At 41.3% G+C, this 21,522-nt stretch overlaps 1 protein-coding gene across 1 annotated transcript in view; it reads right to left on the bottom strand.

The window, feature by feature from the left end:
- Positions 1–21,522, bottom strand: part of LOC119788861 (SH3 and multiple ankyrin repeat domains protein 2-like) — a 381,590-nt gene that overhangs the window by 216,062 nt on the left and 144,006 nt on the right. The window contains exon 6 of the mRNA XM_038293549.1: positions 8,708–8,816. Coding sequence (XP_038149477.1) covers positions 8,708–8,816 — 109 coding nt within the window. The remainder of the gene's footprint in view (positions 1–8,707; positions 8,817–21,522) is intronic.

Genomic DNA, 21,522 nt, shown 5'->3' with positions numbered 1-21,522 from the left:
GGACCACATTTGTTCTGACCGATCTCTGTCCACTCAATACTGCTCAATTTAACCCCAACTGCAGGGCTGAGATACTCTTGACACTTTCATTAAATAGTCATAAATAAACATAATTATCAGCCTTGGTACTCATGGGAAGTCAATAGCACTTAAAGCAGCATGGGTTAGCAAATTACAGCAATGAGTTTTTAAATGCAGGCTGCCTGAGGACAGCATGATAAAGGTGGACACGAGTGAAGCTAATCCTCTCTCCCTGCTCGCTCTGTCAGGGAAACTGTTCCAGGAATAAAGGAGGATTTATTCCCCTCCTTTCAAAGATAACAGCAGTGTCTTTTATCTGAATGAGAAAGTCCTTATTGGCTGATTGGCGTCCGCAGGTGTGGAAGAAGATAAAGCTTGTGGCGCAGAGGCACGAGCTTTCCAGAGGGACAGCTCTTAACCCCGCTCCGCCTGCCGCTGCAGACCAGAGGGGATTTTACTGCTTACTGGCAACGAAGGTGAGTTTAAACTCTTCTGAAATAGCAGAGTTGGTCATTTATGAGGAATTCCCGCTGGTTCAGTTTCAGCCCGATGGAGTAACGTTCAAACTGGCAGTAGAACCAGAGAGTCAGCTTTCCTTTCAGCTTTTACAATTAAAAACTTTTTTAAATTTCAGTTCATTTGTAGATGCTTGTATATTTGACCAACGTTTCTCACATTTTTATTTGTCACTTAACTAAGATCTTTCTGAAGACAATAGAGGAAAGTAACAAAGTAGCTTAAATACTGTCAACCTTATCACAATGGAAAGAAGATCTAGAAAAAAGTAAAAAAAAATATCTTAAATTAGGTATATATATGCTTAATTTGAGTGGGTAAATGAGATAGTTTTCCAATGGAATTAATATTTGTACCCTTAAAATAAGATAATTAGTTAATAGGCACTTGACATGAGACAATTTAATTGTGTTTTCTTATTATAAGTGTAAATTGTCTTATTCTATTTGCTAAATGTTTCTTTTATCTCTTCAATTAAAGAAGAAATGCACTTATTTTAATTTAAAATGACTTATCTAGATTTCGATTTTTTCCAGTGCACACATCCTTAACCTAAAGAGGTTGTCTGATTTTGAAGATGTGCTCTTAGGGGTGTGTGCTTGGTTCACTCCTCTGCATTGATGCCTCTCCATCAGCTGGCTTATGATGTTAGCAGACAACACCACCATGGTGGAGGTTAATTAAATTAAATTCAGTTTATTTCTATATTGCCAATTCACAACACATGCCATCTAAATGCATTTAATAACTTAACCAGATCACAGTCAAATTGGTTCTCTAAGTTTCAGTTAAAGAATCAATTTCTTTAACTCACACAATGACAAGTGCCCCGAATGGAGATCTACCATCTGACCCAGAGGTTTTAAACAAACAACAGACTAACCAAGGAGGTGTTGTGTATGTCATGATGACCAGAAGTAGATAGACAGAGAGACAGTGCAATGTGTTGACCTTCATCTCCTCTAAACTGTCCTGGAACCAAAACGTCTGAGCTTTGAGATGGAGGCACAAAGGGATGGGCTGTCCTTTAGAGCTGTGGTTCCAAACTGGGGGTATACGTACCCCTAGTGGCCAGCGAGTGCATTGCAAGGGGTACATGAAAATATTTTATTTCTTAGGTAGTAAAATAAAATATGTCTGGGATCTGTTCTGCTTTGTCAGGACCCAATTAAAGAATGAAACAAGCTTTTATCAACCAAAAAGCAAAAAGTAGGTATTTCTTATATGTTTGAGTTCACCTTCAGCTGTAACCAACATCTAAATGAAGCAGAGGAACAGTCTGGTTGTAGAGCACAGCCTGGGATAAGCTGTTTTTCACACTGAGCTATCAGAGCTCATCAAAGCAGCTCAGGTTTCTTGATGAAAACAAAGTAAAACTAATTAAGTCAATCTCACTATAAATTTTATTCTGTATTTTTTCCCCCAATTCATCAAGTTTAAATGTGATTATAAGGGGGTTACTGAGCTCCTGTTTTATAAACACTGGTTTGAGGTATATAATTTTTTTTTTTGTTTTTATTTTGACTTCCTTGCAACATATTTATGTGTTTTTTTATGGAAAGCATACATTTATAAAAAAATTAAATGCTCAAATTAAAAGATTAAGTAAAATAGTCTTAATTTTATTTATTGTACGTTTCACTTTTGGACAATCATCAATACTTTTGACTGAGAGGAGGGGGCTCATGGTAAGACAACATGCCCAAAGGGGAAAACAAGTCAAAAACGATGGGAATCACTGGGTTAGAGTAGCTGAGAACCTTTACAGAGCCGCAAATTACTTGCAGTGGCGCCGCCTTGCGGAAGCGGCCTGATGCAGCAGTTTTACAGCTGCCCACAACAATTTTGTGGAATTCTCAAGAGCTGTAAAACTCTTGACAAACTTTTGTTTATAAAAAGATAAAACATATGCATCGATCCCGCATCTACGACATCACCTGCTGGAGCTACGGTTACAAAACGCCTTAATACAGCCACTCTTGATCTTTTAAAAAGCTGCGGAGTGCTACGGATGGAAGTGGAAAACAGCCGGCTCACTGAGCAGGCCAGGACGACGCAAGCGGGGCAGCAGAGGCGGGCTAACAGTGAAGCTAAAAGGAAAACCCACAGAACACCGATCCCATAAATCCTGCTCTCCAACTAAGCTCACTGCAAAACGGATTATCTCCGACTCCAGTTAATCAGGGCTAAACCAACAGTTAAAGAAATCTTAAAGTGGTGTGAGGGCGCCATGGAGAAACTCCAAAACTGTTTTAAATGCTCTGACTGGAACATGTTCAAAGCTGCAGTCACCAGTGACAACAAAATAAATATAGATGAGAATGCCTGACTGTGTCAGCCTACATTAATAAATGCATTGAGGATGTCAAAAAAAACATCATCACCCGAGCAAACCAACAGCACCGGACGAATGGGGAGGTTTGGAAATCGCTAAAAGCAAGGAACTCAGCTTTCAAGTCTGGTGACAGAGAGACACTGAGAACTGAGAAGGATCTCTTCCATGGTGCCAGCAACACCAGGAGAATGTGGCAACGCATACAGGTGATTACTGACTACCACTCACCCTCCCCTGACTTCCTAAATGAACAAAACAACTTCTTTGGAAGGTTTGAGGCACTAAACAGCCAGACTAAAAGCCTTTACACACCAGGGGGAGGAGGCACTCAACCTTGACATAGCTGAAGAGAGGAAAACTCTGAGGAGAGTCAATCCAAGAAAGGCCCCAGGCCCCAATAACGCACCTGGGCGGGTGTACTGTACAAGGACTGTGCAGGTCAGCTGTCTTCACAGTAATTTTTAACACCTTCCTGGATCAATCCATAGTTCCAGCATGCTTAAATTCGCGGACCATCATTCCAGTCCCAAAGAAGCCTCAGGTCACCTCACTCAATGACTACCAGCCTGTTGCACTGACTCCTATCATGATGAAGTGCTTCGAAAAGGCTGGTTAAAGAAAACATTATCTCCAGTCTCCCCCAACATGTGAAGCGTTACAGTTCGCCTACAGACGAAACCGCTACACTAAAGACGCCATCTCCTCTGCTCTTTACCTGAGTCAAGCAAACCTGGAGGAGAAGGAGACCCACGTGCCAATGCTGATCCTGGACTTAAGTTCAGCTTTCAACACCATCATCCAACAGCATCTGATAGGGAAAATGTAACAGCTGGGATTCGATACATCCCTCTTGGCTGTTAAACTTCCTAACACACAGACCTCTGTTGGGATCCGGTGGCTTGCCCACCAGAGGGCGCCAAGGATCCCTTCCTGGGGTTTGTTTTTCTGTTGGTTTCTGGGTTCTGTCTGCCTTTCTCCTCCAGAGGGCGTTCTGGGTCTCCTGAAGCTGGAACTGACTTCACCAGCTGTTTCTCATCTGCTCATCAGGAGACCAGCATATAGGCAGTGGCAGTGCAACACTCCAGTGCCAGAGTGTTAAACCAGTTACGGTTAGCAAGCCTGAGCCAACCTGCCTGTCTGAATCTCTGACTCCCCTGGAGCCTGAACCTAATCTGCTTTTTGTCCTCTCTGCTTCTCAGGAAGAACCTGCCTGGGAACCTGAAAACCTGGAAGAGTTTCTCAAGCGAGAAACCAAGCTGTCTGTTCTCAGAAGAACCCTGCAAATCCAACTCAGTCTGAAACCTGCCTGCCCGCTCTCAGAAAGAGCTGAGAGAGAAGCTCTGAACCTGCTCAGTAAGATTAACTGCTCTGCCCTGCCTCTGCCTAGCCCTCTGCCTGCCTTCAGCCTCTGGACCCTCCTGGTTCCCCTCCTCCACCGCTCTGCTCATTCTCTGATCAGGTATAGATCTGCAAACACACTTTCTGCAAGTTCTCTGGAAGATTGCTAACCGAACTGTCCCCATCTGCAGAGAACCCTGTTTGACCAGTTCTGGATCTGTTTCCCTGCATCAGCCTGAATAATTCATTATTGTTTCGATAAACTGTTGAACTTTTATTCCAGTCTGTGTGTGTGTTCTGCATGTGGGTTAGGTCCATTAGTCCCACCATGACAACCTCAGTCAGACAGCCTAATCGAGAATGTGGAGAAGACGAAGGAAATCATCGTTGACTTCAGGAAAAATCGGCCTAACCACGCTCCACTGCTCATCAACAGCTCAGCTGTAAAGGTGGTCAGCAGCACCATATTCCTGGGGGTGCACATCACAGACACCCTTGCCTGGACTGTAAACACCACCTCACAGGTCAAAAGGGCACAAAAGCGGTTGCACTTCCTGTGTAGGATGTGCAGAGCCCACCTGCCCCCACCCATCCTCCCCACCTTCTACAGAAGCACCATAGAGAGCGTTCTGACCGGCTCTCTCACTGTGTGGTGTGGAGGCTGCAGCGCCTCAGACTGGAAGAAGGTAAGAAGAATGATGAAAACAGTGGAGAAAATCATCGGGGCTCCTCTTCCCTCCATAAAAGACATTTAATCCCAGAACTGCATGTCCCGAGCCCATAACATGATAAATGACCCCTCACACCCCCACCATGGACTGTTCTCCCTGCTACCCTCTGGGAAGAGGCTTCACAGCATTCGATGCAGGTCAACAGATTCTGCAACAGCTTTTTCCCCACTGCCTATAGACTGCAAAACTGTTGAAAAATCTCTAAATCATGTCACAGACTCTTCATCACACTGACAACACCAAACCAAAAATACTGCATATTTGCACAATATACATTAAAGCTCTGAACTTCCATATCAATGCGTTTTTTGCACCTCTTTTTTTTTCTCCCACACTGTGTATATTTGATCACACTGGAAACTACGAAATCTAGCTAAGTCATTTTTACTTAAAATAAGTGCATTTGTTCTTGGATTGAGGAGGTAAAAGAGACATTTTGCCAATGAAACAAGACAATTTACACTTCAAATAAGAAAACACAATCGCATTGTCTTATTTCAAGTGCATTTCATCTAATTGTCTTATTTAAAGAGTAGAAATACTCATTCCATTGGCAAACTATCTCATCTACCTACTCAAATTAAGGGTAAATACACTTAAGTTAAGAAATTTGTACTTATTTCTAGATCATTTTTCCAGTGCACTGCTTCACGTTATTTGCTGGAAATGTTCATTTACTGTCTGAAAAGCTAAACGAAAGTTTTTTTAGTACAGCTCAATAAAACTTGTCTACCTTTAGGCTCAACAGTGTGGATGGAGCAGGAAACAGAAGTTAAAACAGAGCAGGGGATTGTGGGATGTCCTCTACTCTCCATATCCACCAGAGCCGTTTAGAAGAGGACCAGGCTGCAGATTCCTCTCATCTGCATGGTGTGATTGGCCTCCTGCCTCCAGGAAAGCGTTCCAGAACCATCAGAAAAGAGACTAGCAGACTAGAGACGGCTTGTTCCCTACAGCAGTAAGACCTAACAGATCAGTGAGACTATGTATCGGATTTTATTGTTTTAGTTACGACCCTCATGAAAAAAAACCTTATGTTTTTTATGCTTTAATGCTGTTCTAGACTATAATCTGATATGTAGATGCTCCTGTGTATGCATTATGATGATAAAGGCATTCCTTAATCTGATTCTAATTGCTAAAGCAAACCTCATCTCTTTTTTTAGGGATCTCAGGAAGGTTATTTATACTTTTATGACTTCCCATCTGGAGAACTGTAACTCTTTATACATTGGGCTGGTTTAAACAGCACTGCAGCGGTTAACCACAGCTAATCTGTTAACCAGTACACAGAATCATGAACACCTAACTCTAGTCCTAAATCTTCACATAAAGTTAAATAGCTCACTTTTGGTTTTAAATGTTTTGTTTTTTTCTTGTTTGTAGCTGTGAAGCTTTTGGTAATGTGCCATATGAATGTATTCAACATAAAAATCATATAATTGAGATGATGTTTTTTAGTCCTAACAGTTCTGGTTTAGTCTGAGGCAGGACTCGGGCCCCAGATAGGGACCCTTGAGCCTCATCTCAGCCTCCTGGAGCGTGAAACACCTGCTAACTTTGTCTTTACTGTTATGAGAACATGTTCACATTAGGATTCAGCTCGTTACCCAAGCACACCAACCGCTCCTAGTGTCACCACGAGGGAAAAAAAATCTACATTTACCCAGGATGCTGGTAAACAACTTGTATATGTTTACACCTTGAGCCCATTCAGTGCAAAGAAAAGATTCACTGTTATCAAGAGGAAGTTATCTTCCACCTCACTAGACAGACAAGTGGTGCTTTTTCTTCAACGTAGTTGATCTGTTTCAAGGGTCTATATCTGTACATAAGGTATTAATGACACAGAGAATTTTTATTAGAGAAATGCAAACAGACCCTGATGGAACCAAATAAAAATGGGTTTGAGACCAGCCTCTTCGGCCAAAAGCTTTTTCACTCTCACTGATTTTAAAGAAAAACTGTAGATTCACTTCCATACAGAAAGCCCATATTCTTATCTTCAGGTAACACAGAATACATGTCAGATTAAATAATATTACTTATACTTCAGCGATAGTATGTAGGTGTTACTTTATTGTATGTCTCAAACCATGTTCGTTGGTTGTGCTGTTCTTTTTACATCTCTTTGCAGGTGATGGAGACTGAAAAGGTTTTATCATTATCTCCTTTTTATCTCCTCTTTCTTTCATCTTTTCTCCTTTTTTTCCTGTTTTTCCTTTCTTGTTCTACTTACATTGCAGTGTACATATAATCTGTAAAACTCACTGCATAATTATAATAAAGCAATTTATATGCATAAATCAAGTGGAACACCCCATGCTAGTAATGGGTTGGACCCCCTTTTGCCTTCAGAACTGCCTCAATTCTTTGTGGCATAGATTCAACAACGTGCTGGAAGCATTCCTCAGGGAGTTTGGTCCATATTGACAGGATGGCATCACACAGTTGCCACAGATTTCTCGGCTGCACATCCATGATGCGAATGTCCCGTTCCACCACATCCCAAAGATGCTCTATTGGATTGAGATCTGGTGACTGTGGAGGCCATTTGAGTACAGTGAACTCATTGTAATGTTTAAGAAACCAGTGTGAGATGATTCCAGCTTTATGACATGGCGCATTATCCTGCTGAAAGTAGCCATCAGAAGTTGGGTACATTGTGGTCATAAAGGGATGGACATGGTCAGCAACAATACTCAGGTAGGCTGTGGCGTTGCAACGATGCTGAATTGGTACCAAGGGGCCCAAAGTGTGCCAAGAAAATATTCCCCACACCATGACACCACCACCACCAGCCTGAACCGTTGATACAAGGCAGGATGGATCCATGCTTTCATGTTGTAGACGCCAAATTCTGACCCTACCATCCGAATGTCGCAGCAGAAATCGAGACTCATCAGACCAGGCAATGTTTTTCCAATCTTCTATTGTCCAATTTCGATGAGCTTGTGCAAATTGTAGCCTCAGTTTCCTGTTCTTAGCTGAAAGGAGTGGCACCCGGTGTGGTCTTCTGCTGCTGTAGCCCATCTGCCTCAAAGTTCGACGTACTGTGCGTCCAGAGATGCTCTTCTGCCCTTGGTTGTAACGGGTGGTTATTTGAGTCACTGTTGCCTTTCTATCAGCTCAAACCAGTCTGGCCATTGTCCTCTGACCTCTGGCATCAACAAGGCATTTCCGCCCACAGAACTGCCGCTCACTGGATGTTTTTTCTTTTTCGGACCATTCTCTGTAAACCCTAGAGATGGTTGTGCGTGAAAATCCCAGTAGATCAGCAGTTTCTGAAATACTCAGACCAGCCCTTCTGGCACCAACAATCATGCCACGTTCAAAGTCACTCAAATCACCTTTCTTCCCCATACTGATGCTCGCTTTGAACTGCAGGAGATTGTCTTGACCATGTCTACATGCCTAAATGCACTGAGTTGCCGCCATGTGATTGGCTGCTTAGAAATTAAGTGTTAACGAGCAGTTGGATAGGTGTACCTAATAAAGTGGCCGGTGAGTGTATGGCAATAGCCGTACTGTTCCACTTGTGAAAGTAAAGACTGTTGGGCTCTTTTTGGCATCAAGGCAATTATTCTTATTGCCACATTGCCAGACAGGACACTGTCCAAAAAATATATAAATAAATAAACAACAACAACTGTAAAATCTATATAAAAAAACATCTATTATGGATAGATAGTATTTGCAGAAATGTCTGTGTTCATCTTTAATTACTCCATATGTTTTTGTCTGTGTGTCCAGCATGCAGTCTTACCACCACTATCAGTGTCATGGTAGTTGGGATCAAGGCCTCTCTCCAACATCTTCCCCACTCTGTCCACCTGGTTATGCTGAATAAACTCCATGAACTTCCTCAAGTTGGCCTGAACACACAGAGGGGAGACTGTTATTATGGAGGGATGGAAGGACAAAAGGCAGAAACTTTCAAAAAGACCACAATACAATTAGTGATATGGGGGAAAGTCAAAAAAGGTCAAATTTAATAGTAAAAAGTTGAAGCGTTGGTCAGTCAGCATGGAATTGAGTTAAACGGGCAGATAAGACAGGACGGATAAAGGGTAGAATAGAGGGGAAGTGGAGGGAGGGTAAACATGACTGGGACTGAGAGCGTGGGGATTCTAAAGTGGGGAATGGCTGCTCCTTTCTGCTCTGCTCCGTCTGCTTTCTTTCCAGGCCGTAGGATAAAAATAGATAAGAGAGCAGCTCCCAGAAGGAAGGGAGAAAATGAGGAAGGAACAATGAGAAAGAGCAGAATAGGGGAAAGAACAATAAAAGATTTGCAATAAATGGTACAATAATAAGCAGATGAGGGGGTAAACAGCAGGAACATGGACCAGCAGCTCCAATCATAGTTATTGTTTCCTCAATGTATGATGCAACTAATGTTTTATTCAGCTTTCCCACTTTCAGAAGCTGCACTTCCTTACTATCATTTACTAACCTGACTCCGCCAGATGGATTTGCTCCGCATATCCATCTGGAAACCTTCCATTAAAGTAATTTTGGGAAGGGACGAAAATACTGGTTAGCTGATTGGCCTATGTTGGTGATAGACGGGCCAAATATACCAATCAGATCAACGAAGCATATGACGTACTAACAGAGCGACGACGAAGAGGAGCCAATTGATAGATCAAACTCTTGCTGAAACCAGTCGGGAGAAGAGCAAAAACATCTTTTCCTCTGAGAAAAGCCTCCAGAGCAGTGTTTTGCTCTTCTTAAGTGAAGAAATACTCTGTAATTCCAATAAAACTTGCTCGATAGCCATGCTAACGCTAGTTTCATCGGCTGAAGTCGCCATGTTCTTTAGACTGAACTGTCGCGCTTCTCGCTGCGTTACACATCAACCCGCCTCAAAGCCAAGGCTGATTGGACGTTTGTTTGGTGAACGGCTCCAAATTTTCTTTAACGGAGAGTCTCCAGACTGATCTGCGAGTAAAAGGTCAGAAGTTCTGCTCTGCACTGTTAAGAAGGGAATGGAGGAGATCTTTGCTATATTAAGAATTTATTTAAACTATCTTTTTCCAGCATGTAACTTTAATGATTGTTTTTTTTTTTTTTTTTTTAATAAGGTAGTTTATTGTAAAGTAAAAAGCACATTGGTAAATGTCGCTTAGCGAGGTTTTGATGCTCTGTGTTAGGGTTGTTAAGTTTCCCCAACCTTAACCTATAAAAAATGGAAACAAAGACAGTGTAAGATATTTCCTGAAATGCTTTGCAAAGGGGAGTCCAGAGTTGAACCGTCAATCTCTGCATCTCCGCTTGGCTCAACACTTGCCAGGCTTTTTATTGAGCAGTCAACACATTACAACAGCAGGCGTTAGTTTCGATTACACAATCTCTTAGACATAGCATGAACTTTTAAGATAGGGAACTTGCTTGGTTTCAGCATACGCTTTACAAAAGGTGTCGGAGTTATGACTTTTAACTTCTCTGCTTCTCAAATGAAAAACAGTCTTATGACCTTCATACACTATTTTCAATGATTAGAGTAACATATAGAAAAACAAATGATTGAGAGCTATATAAAACATATAAATGAATAAAATGATAAAAACAACAGAAATCATAATAACTCCAACACTATGTTCATTAAAAATGTTTGTTTTTCTGTGGTTCAGTATTAAACTCGTCAGGTTTAGAAATGAACATTCTCACAGCTCAATGCAAAGCTGCTGCCTCCATTATAAAACCAGCACCATCAACCATCTTGCTAAGAGGATTACAACCTTGGTCCTAAAAAGATTTTAGATCCAACACAGCTAATTCAAATGACTAAGTGTTGGCCTAGTGAGAGGAGTGTTGGCATGGTGCCGGCTCGGACTGGTAATCTGTGATACTGAGCATTTTCCTGGTGGGCCAGTCCTAACTTTTGCGTGAGAGGGTTGGCCCTCCTTAAATCGTACCGGCCCCATCACTTACTCTCCGGCCGAAGCTCCTACCTGTGACCATAAATAACTCAAGGAGCTCCAGAAGTAATACAATATGAACTAACTAAATGATGCATGCAGTATATATAGCCCTTCCTTGTCATGCACATCCTTGTGATGGTTGGCATATTGTGTAATTTTCTATTTCTTCAAACTGTAAAATCCTTACAACAAACTAAATAATAATAAAACTAACATGCTTTCTTTAAACCAAACTACGATCTTCCTTTTATATTTAATTAAATTTATGTTTGAATTAGTGCTGTCAAAATTATCGCGTTATTATCGCGTTAACGCAAGGCCATTTTAACGGCGAAAATTTTTTTAACGTGAGATTAACGCTATGTGGTTTTATGGTACAATTTTCCAAGTACATCCCGCTGCAGCCTGCGGAAAGGCGGGGCTATTTTCCCCCAGTCTATGCATTTTCCATAGGCTTCGAGAGCGGAGCTCCTCAAGGAAAAAAGACACTCATACACTGGGTGACGCTAGTGCCTTTTCTTTAAGCCCCACCACCAACAAACAAGTTGAGTGTCTGGTAACTAGTAGCAACCTGAAATACGCTGAGAAAACTGATTACTGAGGTGAAATGGAATCTGCTACGGCACTCTTGCTGTCTGTGTACGCCACAGGTCAGTATCGCGTGTGTGTGTGTGTGGGTGGGTGTGTCTGTGTGTGGGTGGGTGGGTGTGCGTTCTCATTTTTGTTAAGAGGCTGAAAAGTAACTTTCTAGAGCATAGACTACCTCCATCTAGTGATGTCGGTCTATTGATTTTGATGTATTGATTGAAAATTGTTCATTATTATCTTGGTTAATTAACATCTAATGTTAACTGTACTACATTTTATAGCAGTAGGGTAAAATGCTTGTCTTTGTTCAAAAGAATGTATTAACTGTAAAGACTGTCTTTTACATCAGCCTGTTTTCAGGGCCTACATATTTATTTTTTGCTACATGCCTCCCCATCTTCTTGCCATATGTTTCTATGGCATAAATCAGTGTCTGTGACCTGTTTTCATTTTAAAAAAAGAACATTGGCACAAACCTAGCCTGTATGTATTTTTTGTATGTCATCGAGAGTATTTAAATGATTTTCAATCATAAAAAAATTTGCGATTAAAATGCGATTAATCGCAAGTTAACTCAGGCATTGATGCGATTTATCGCGATTAAAAAAATTTAATCGATTGACAGCACTAGTTTGAATATTTTGCAAAAATATGTTGCGGTGCATGAAGGGGTTTCGCATTTAAAGGCTAACGTTCCCCGTTAGGTTGGCAGTCTATGGGTAAAAAAATGTTTTGTTTTTTTTTATTTATGGCCTAATAGATCAATAGACTTTGGTTCAATTTGGGGGAGATTTCGTATATCCAGGCGGTTTATAAAGATTTTTTGTGTAAAAAATGTTCATCAGTTAGTGTAGATGGAAAAATGCAGAGGCGAAAATCGTTCCAAGTCCGAACAGTGCGCTTGTGCTCTAAAAAAGGTTGCAAGTACCCGGTTTGATCCCCACAACCACACTGCTGGATGAGTTAAATGCAGAGAGTGAATTTCCCTATTGTGGGACAATAAAGGGTTTTTACCATTTTTGAATTACTTCTTCAACATGAAATGTACCCCTAACCCCCATCTACTATGTTGGATAGTAGATGGGGGTTAGATTTTGATCACGCCGAGCTGTCGGCTTCCAACACAATCGGCACGGTCAGGACTTAGTAGCCTTCGCAGTTCCTCCTTACCCTTTAAACCTCGGACTTTAATTACAACACGGACAACTGCCATCTCCAGAGAAGGCTGAGGTCCTTTGGAGTGAGCAGGCCACTGCTTAAAACCTTCTATGATTCTGTGGTGGCATCAGCCCTCCTCTATGCTGTCGTCTGCTGGGTCCCTTGCAGCACAGAGTGGGACAGAAAGAGTCTGAACAAACTGGGGAGAAAGGCCGCTTCTGTCCTAGGCTGCGCTCTGGCTCTGGACCACTGGAGGAAGTGACTGAAAGGAGGGTGCTGTCCAAACGTACATTTATCATCGACAACACCTTTCACCCTCTGCTGAGCCGCTCCTTTAATGAAAGACTTTTACACCCTGTTTGTAAAAAGGAGCGCTACCACAGGTCATTTATCCCTGCTGCAACCTGGCTCTACAATGCAACACTACAATGTATAATGTATAATGTGCAATTTACTATTTGATACCCTGTACAATAACCTGTTTCTCTATATTTGACACCCAGTGCAATAATTATATATACACTATATTGCCAAAAGTATTTGCTCACCCATCCAAATTATTGGAATCAGGTGTTCCAATCACTTCCATGGCCACAGGTGTATAAATTCAAGCACCTAGGCATGCAGACTGTTTTTACAAACATTTGTGAAAGAATGGGTCGCTCTCAGGAGCTCAGTGAATTCCAGCGTGGAACTGTGATAGGATGCCACCTGTGCAACAAATCCAGTCGTGAAATTTCCTCGCTCCTAAATATTCCACAGTCAACTGTCAGCTGTATTATAAGAAAATGGAAGTGTTTGGGAACGACAGCAACTCAGCCACGAAGTGGTAGGCCACGTAAACTGACGGAGCGGGGTCAGCGGATGCTGACGCGCATAGTGCGAAGAGGTCGCCAACTTTCTGCAGAGTCAATCACTACAGACCTCCAAACTTCATGTGGCCTTCAGATTAGCTCAAGAACAGTGCGCAGAGAGCTTCATGGAATGGGTTTCCATGGGCGAGCAGCTGCATCCAAGCCATACATCACCAAGTGCAATGCAAAGCGTCGGATGCGGTGGTGTAAAGCACGCCGCCACTGGACTCTAGAGCAGTGGAGACGCGTTCTCTGGAGTGACGAATCGCGCTTCTCCATCTGGCAATCTGATGGACGGGTCTGGGTTTGGCGGTTGCCAGGAGAACGGTACTTGTCTGACTGCATTGTGCCAAGTGTAAAGTTTGGTGGAGGGGGGATTATGGTGTGGGGTTGTTTTTCAGGAGCTGGGCTTGGCCCCTTAGTTCCAGTGAAAGGAACTCTGAATGCTTCAGCATACCAAGACATTTTGGACAATTCCATGCTCCCAACTTTGTGGGAACAGTTTGGAGCTGGCCCCTTCCTCTTCCAACATGACTGTGCACCAGTGCACAAAGCAAGGTCCATAAAGACATGGATGACAGAGTCTGGTGTGGATGAACTTGACTGGCCTGCACAGAGTCCTGACCTCAACCCGATAGAACACCTTTGGGATGAATTAGAGCGGAGACTGAGAGCCAGGCCTTCTCGTCCAACATCAGTGTGCGACCTCACAAATGCGCTTCTGGAAGAATGGTCAAAAATTCCCATAAACACACTCCTAAACCTTGTGGACAGCCTTCCCAGAAGAGTTGAAGCTGTTCTAGCTGCAAAGGGTGGACCGACGTCATATTGAACCCTATGGATTAGGAACGGGATGTCACTTAAGCTCATATGTGAGTCAAGGCAGGTGAGCAAATACTTTTGGCAATATAGTGTATATACAGGTGCTGGTCATAAAATTAGAATATCATGAAAAAGTAGATTGATTTCAGTAATTCCATTTAAAAAGTGAAACTTGTATATTATATTCATACATTACATACAAACTCATATATTTCAGATGTTTATTTTGTTTAGTTTTGATGATTACAAATGACAACAAATGAAAATCTCAAATTCATCATATCAGAAAATTAGAATATTACTGAAGACCAATAAAAACAAAGGATTTATAGAAATGTTGGCCAACTGAAAAGTATGAACATGAAAAGTATGAGCATGTACAGCACTCAGTATTTAGTTGGGCCTCCTTTGGCCTGTATTACTGCAGCAATGCGGCGTGGCATGGAGTCGATCAGTCTGTGGCACTGCTCAGGTGTTATGATAGCCCAGGTTGCTCTAATAGTGGCTTTTAGCTCTTCTGAATTGTTGGGTCTGGTGTATTGCATCTTCTTCTTCACAATACCCCATAGATTTTCTATGGGGTTAAGGTCAGGAGAGTTTGCTGGCCAATTAAGAACAGGGATACCATGGTCCTTCAACCAGGTACTGGTAGCTTTGGCACTGTGTGCAGGTGCCAAGTCCTGTTGGAAAATGAAATCTGCATCTCCAAAAAGTTGGTCAGCTGCAGGAAGCATGAAGTGCTCTAAAACTTCCTGGTATGTGCCACGTTGACCCTGGACCTCAGAAAACACAATGGACCAACACCAGCAGATGACATGGCACCCCAAACCATCACTGACTGTGGAAACTTTACACTGGACTTCAAGCAACGTGGATGAAGTGCCTCTCTTCTTTTCCTCCAGACTCTGGGACCTTGATTTCCAAAGGAAATGCAAAATTTACTTTCATCAGAGAACATGACTTTGGACCACTCACCAGCAGTCCAGTCCTGTTTCTTTTTAGACGCTTCTGACGCTGTCTGTGGTTCAAGAGTGGCTTGACACAAGGAATGCGACAGCAGAAACCCATGTCTTTCATACGTCTGTGTGTGGTGGTTCTTGAAGCACTCACTCCAGCTGCAGTCCACTCTTTGTGAATCTCCCCCACATTTTTGAATGGGTTTTGTTTCACAATCCTCTCCAGGGTGCGGTTATCTCTCTTGCTTGTACACTTTTTTCGACCACATCTTTTCCTTCCCTTCGCCTCTCTATTAATGTGCTTGGACACTGAGCTCTGTGAACAGCCAGCCTCTTTAGCGATGACCTTTTGTGTCTTGCCCTCCTTGTGCAAGGTGTCGATGGTCGTCTTTTGGACAACTGTCAAGTCAGCAGTCTTCCCCATGATTGTGTAGCCTATAGAACTAGACTGAAAGACCATTTAAAGGCTTTTGCAGGTGGTTTGAGTTAATTAGCTGATTAGAGTGTGGCACCAGGGGCCATCAATTTTGAACCTTTTCACAATATTCTAATTTTCTGATATGATGAATTTGAGATTTTCATTTGTTGTCATTTGTAATCATCAAAATTAAACAAAATAAACATCTGAAATATATGAGTTTGTATGTAATGTATGAATATAATATACAAGTTTCACTTTTTAAATGGAATTACTGAAATCAATCAACTTTTTCATGATATTCTAATTTTATGACCAGCACCTGTATATCAGAATCAGACGTACTGTAATAATCCCAGAGGGAAATTACAGTTTCAGTACAACCTTTAGTCACAATACATCACCTACATTAGGGTGGGGTGTTTGGGGGGTGGGGTGGGGCTTTTTTGGCGGATTAACTGAGGCCAAGCTGCCGGGTTCCCACCGGTTACCTGGCTGCCCAGGTCCAGGTGGTTACCTAGCGCTGCCAACATAGGCGGATCTACTGGGGTGGCATAGGGTGGCAACTGCCACCCTAAATGACAGCCTTGCCACCCCTGCTGCCACCCCAGTTGGCTGTAGGGGTGGCGAGGCTTATAAATTATTATTATTATGGATAATTTGAGAATTGCGACCGCTAATTTCCAATGTCGGACTGCAGTGAATGCAGCACAAGATGACGCGAGAGCGACTGAGACTGATTAGTTTTGAAAACCGAGTGGGGCAAAGCGAGGGAGCCAGGGGTGATGGGGAGAGGAGACACGGGACGGAACAGGTAAAAACTGATTAACTATCTATCGAGAAATTAAATCATAGTGAAAGCACAATGTTGCTCGCATAGCTGCAATGCTGATTAACAGATGATAAAAATAAGGTTGCAGAACGTTATTTCTCTAACTATGATGTTAGTTAGGCCTGACGTCTAAGGCTCATAAAGACGTATTTGCGGTCAACTATGACAGAAAAGACACTATCAGTCTGGTTGTACTCAAATCAAAACGCACAAAGGCATTGGATCTAAATAAGGTTGTGATGCGTTTTGCTGAGCAAAATGGAAATCACTGCATTAAGCTGTTATTGTCATGTCAACTTTATGTTATGCTCTCTGGTGAGCCTTTACAGAGCTGTTACATTTAGTTTTGGCACCAGAGAAAATCTGATATTTCCTTTATTAAAACCAAAAGTGTTAAAAGTAAAGTTAAAAATGTGATACTGGTGTAAATCCTGCTTAATATGAAGCAGTGTTGTTGTTTCTTTTTTTTTTGTATATATAGTATGAAACTATCCAGAAATGACCTGTATGAACCTAATCACAAAATGTTTTGTACTTTTACAGGAAGCAAAATGTATTTTTATGTTGCTTCTTTTCAGATTTGTGGAGATTTTGCTGTAACATACAGTACCTTCCTTTTGTTGATGTGTTTATACAGCAGCTCTATCTACAGCATATTTACATGTATGAAATGTCCCTTTCATGTTGCCTTAACTGCTGTATGTCAAGTTACTGAGGAACAAATGGGTAAATGTGTTTTCAGAGTAAACAATACATAGATGTCTGGTACCTTGTTTGGGTGCCTTGACCCATTTATTTCTACTGTGTAGTTCTGCTCACTTTAGTGCAGCTCAGTCCATAGATCTCTGATGGGAAACTTTTTCTTTTTTATAGTTTCTTCTTGTGCAAATGCTGCAAAGCTGCCTCTCTGACAGTCAATCTCTCACATCTGCGACTCAGCACCTGTGTCTTACCTTAATAACTTTTCTGTGATAAGGCCCCTCTAGAAGTAGTGTAATCATTCTTCTATCTCCTATTAAGTGAGATCACATTGTATGATGTATTTCTAATATGAACTGCTTCACATGAAACACTAGTACTGTACATACTATTATCACCAAACTGTGATAACTGCGATTAAATTCAGTGTAAACAAATGCCATATGTTGCCACCCCTCAAAAATTCCTGCCCCCCTCTCGCCACCCCATAAGTATTTTTCTAGATCCGCCCCTGGCTGCCAATATCTTTCTGTGGAAAGATAGGAGCCACATTGGGGAAGAGAGGGGAAAAAAAACATATTTCACACTTTGTCCTTGACATATATATAAATACCCATGTAAATACCCTGTATAATAATTCTACTATAGAAAAAAAAAAGAGAAAAAAAAAAGCTGTCATATGTGGACGCACTTTATACACTGTATATATCCATTGCACCTTTTCCTTCCTTTGGCACTTTCTTCTTCTTTGACTATTTGAGCTGATGTAATTTGTACGTACATTTCTCTGCTGTGAGATCAATAAAGTCAATCAATCAATCAATAGCTGCATCAATGGCCACCACCTGGACTTCTGGTACTTCAGTGATACTGCCAGCAGATGGTGCCATGTCTGTTTATGTGCTATGGCACCGGGTGCTGAGGTTCTATTTAGGCTAAAAAAGGACAAACAAAATACTCTCAGCATGGCACTTACAGTATGTAGACTTGTTTTATCATAAGCAGCTGGATTTTTGTCATTTTGTTGTAGGTATAAACGGTAACTCTGTACCTTTAAATTTATGTATCCAACTTTTCTTTTTTATTACTGCTGAACAAAGATTTCACATCTGGAAGAAAGTAGGATTCAAATAAATCTACGATAACCAAAAATTACTTTCCTGTCTTGGTAATAGGATGAGCAAAGTTTGTTCCATGAAATGTTTGTTAAATACGGAAAAGAGATTATCACCCGAAGGACAATTTCCTGACTGCAGAAATGAGAGTAAACCCAGGATGATAAAGTGTTTTTCCTAGGAATGGAGCGCATACCTTTTCATGCTGACTGAACGTTGTAACTGGCAGCTATGTAAATACTGATGGTTGTATTACCAGTTTCACTGGAAGCAAGGAGTAATTGGAAGCGACTCAGTTTTCCCTCAGATAGACAGACAGCTGTGTGACTCACCAGCAGTTCAATATCTGGAAATGTCAAAGGATCATGTTCTTGTCTCCGAGTGTCTGTCCCGTGTTTTATTTAATGTGCCCAGTCCAGCCTGTCCCCAGAGTGTCTGTCTCTGCAGGACTGATGAATCAGGAGCAGAAGGAAAGTGGCATCTCCTCTCTAGCTCTTCCCTTAAACAGGGGGAGCCTAGACATTGATCTGCTTCCTTCTCGAGAATTTCTGGCAGCCACAAAGCACCAGACAGCAAAGCAAACAGGATTAGCTTCTAGAAATATACAACTTCTGCAAAATATTGCCTTTTACAATACAAAGTATGCCAAAGAAACACTTGTTCAGAGCCATAACTTTTTAGAAACTTGACTGTATATATTTATGTCCCCGTTCCATATTTATGAGCTTGTTCCTCCTCTAGCTTTTTTTATTTTCCTCTCTGGTTGTGTTTCTTCCCCTGTCCTCTGTTTCCTCCAGTCGAATGTGAAATTAGAGCTGCTGTCAGACAGTTTTACCAGGTCCTGTAGGAGAGAGCTGCCACAGACATTTATGCTTTGGAAGCAGGACAGCAGCCCAGAGCTGGAACCAAACAACGAAGGGGCTGGAAATTCATTTTATTTCACATAGGAGGAATAGAAGGGCAGCAAGACGGATCTGTTCTTCACCCTCAGAGGGTAAAAAAATGAAAATATAACAATTTATGCAATTATGTAATAAATAAAGAGGACAGCTGAGGTGAATGAGGACATCTCCCCTCTTTAAAACTGTTCAAGTGACCAAAATCAAACCCAAATAATCTGAAATCAATAAAGCAGCAAAATATTTGCATACGATCTGTAATCTGTAATCTCCATGTCGTATTTTGGTACCAGCTTTGGTGCGAACCAGACTTGTCTGAGGTGTTTGCATTGCATTTTCCCGTTGTCTGTCAGACTGAAGTGGGAGGATGTGGGAGATCTTTTCTCTTTAGACGTCTGGCTGCTCTCCTGCTTTATGATACCACAACAAGGTAGAGCAGAGTGCAGAGCGGGCTGGGAAAGGTAGGGGGATCCAGAAACACAACTTCAAGACATATTTATCTGAAAGAACCCAGTTATTTAATGTAAGTGCATATTTTTAAGGAATTAGAGTTTTATTAAAGGTTGGTCATGTTGTTTTTACTACAACTAAATCTAAATTATTGCTCATATCAGGATAATATCAGATGTCCTAATGATGAGTAATCGATCTCTTCATAAAATCTGACTCAGCAAATCATTGAGATTAATAAATTCCTCCCATTAGCCACGAAAAACAGAAGCAGTTTCCTTTTTTACCACCTGGTAAAATGATTTCTCTGATAATAACTGTTATTATTAATAAGTAACTCTGTCCTAAACATGTATTTTACCAGGAAATGTTATGAAACTTTTTTGATGTTAAGGTATTATTTCCATCTAGCAATGCAATGTGTTTGTCATAAAATGATTAGTGTGAGTAAAACTACAGTCTTACAGTAACGTTTGCATATAGTGGTTATAGCAGTGTGCTTTTGGTCTGAGAGGGTTGCAGGTACCCGGTTCGATCCCCACTGGAACCCACTCTGGGTTCCTTAGCAAGTCCCTTAACTCCTGATTGCTCCCAGGAGGCCACACAATGCCAGCCCACTGCTCCCCAAGGGGATGGATCAAAATGCAGAGAACAAATTTCCACATTGCGTGATAATAAATGGAATTACATTTAAAGTTTGGTCATCTTATTTTTCAGGCAACCTTCTGCTGCACCTATCAATCACTTATTTGACCTGTCACTTATTTTATGTCTACATTAGAAATACATATAAAATAAAAGGTAAAATAAAATAAAAGGATTAGATAAACCTTCATCTATAGGTTTTAGCAATCTTATCCCAATTACAATTGTTCCCATAATGACAGTGAAACAATTCAAATATTTAGGTAGTTTGTTATATCTGTCCCCCTGTTTACTAGCCTGGGTGCCATTCCGAACTTAGTCCTGCCCACAACGTTTGAGGTCGAGAAGTTCGGTCTGGCATTGCTCAACAGTAGCACGAGTATGCTCGCACAATATCTGGCGGGCCAATCAAATTGTCAGGGCGGGCTTTATACGATGATGGACAGATGATCAACAGTAACGTAATCAACCACGTGACCAAAGCGCGCTTGGGTGACAACAACAATGGCTGCCGCCGGAGAGTTGAGGTGTGTAGATTCTGCTATTAGGTCTGTTCTAGAAGATATCGACAACAAATTAATTTTAAAAGAGGAACAGAGAAACGCGATCAAGGCTCATCTTCTTATTCTAGGCGTGCAACAGCACGCTTTGATTTTTGTTGACAACAACTATGCGTCGCTTAACATGCGTCACGCACTCCGTTGCTCTTATTGGTTGTAGGTCTATCCAATTGAGTGCAGAGGCATTTTTTTTCCTGGTTCGTTCGAAACACGCCCCATAATCACAGCTCTATGGAGCAGAATCAGACTCATATTCTGACTAGAATTGAGTAGGACTACATCAGGCTACCTGTTTACATCTCCTATATGTAAATTGTTAAATTGTAAATTGCTTTGAAATTGTTCCTAGAGTTTATTAAAGTAGAATATTTATTTAGCTCCTTTCTATATATATATATATATATATATATATATATATATATATATATATATATATATATATATATATATATATATATATATATATATATACACTATATTGCCAAAAGTATTTGCTCACCCATCCAAATTATTGGAATCAGGTGTTCCAATCACTTCCATGGCCACAGGTGTATAAATTCAAGCACCTAGGCATGCAGACTGTTTTTACAAACATTTGTGAAAGAATGGGTCGCTCTCAGGAGCTCAGTGAATTCCAGCGTGGAACTGTGATAGGATGCCA

The sequence above is a fragment of the Cyprinodon tularosa genome, unplaced genomic scaffold (assembly GCF_016077235.1).
Source record: "Cyprinodon tularosa strain WSP-4 unplaced genomic scaffold, ASM1607723v1 ctg328, whole genome shotgun sequence".
NCBI classification, from domain to species: Eukaryota; Metazoa; Chordata; class Actinopteri; order Cyprinodontiformes; family Cyprinodontidae; genus Cyprinodon; species Cyprinodon tularosa.
The sequence above is the reverse complement of the archived record's forward strand: the minus strand, read 5'-3'. Positions and strand labels throughout refer to the sequence as shown.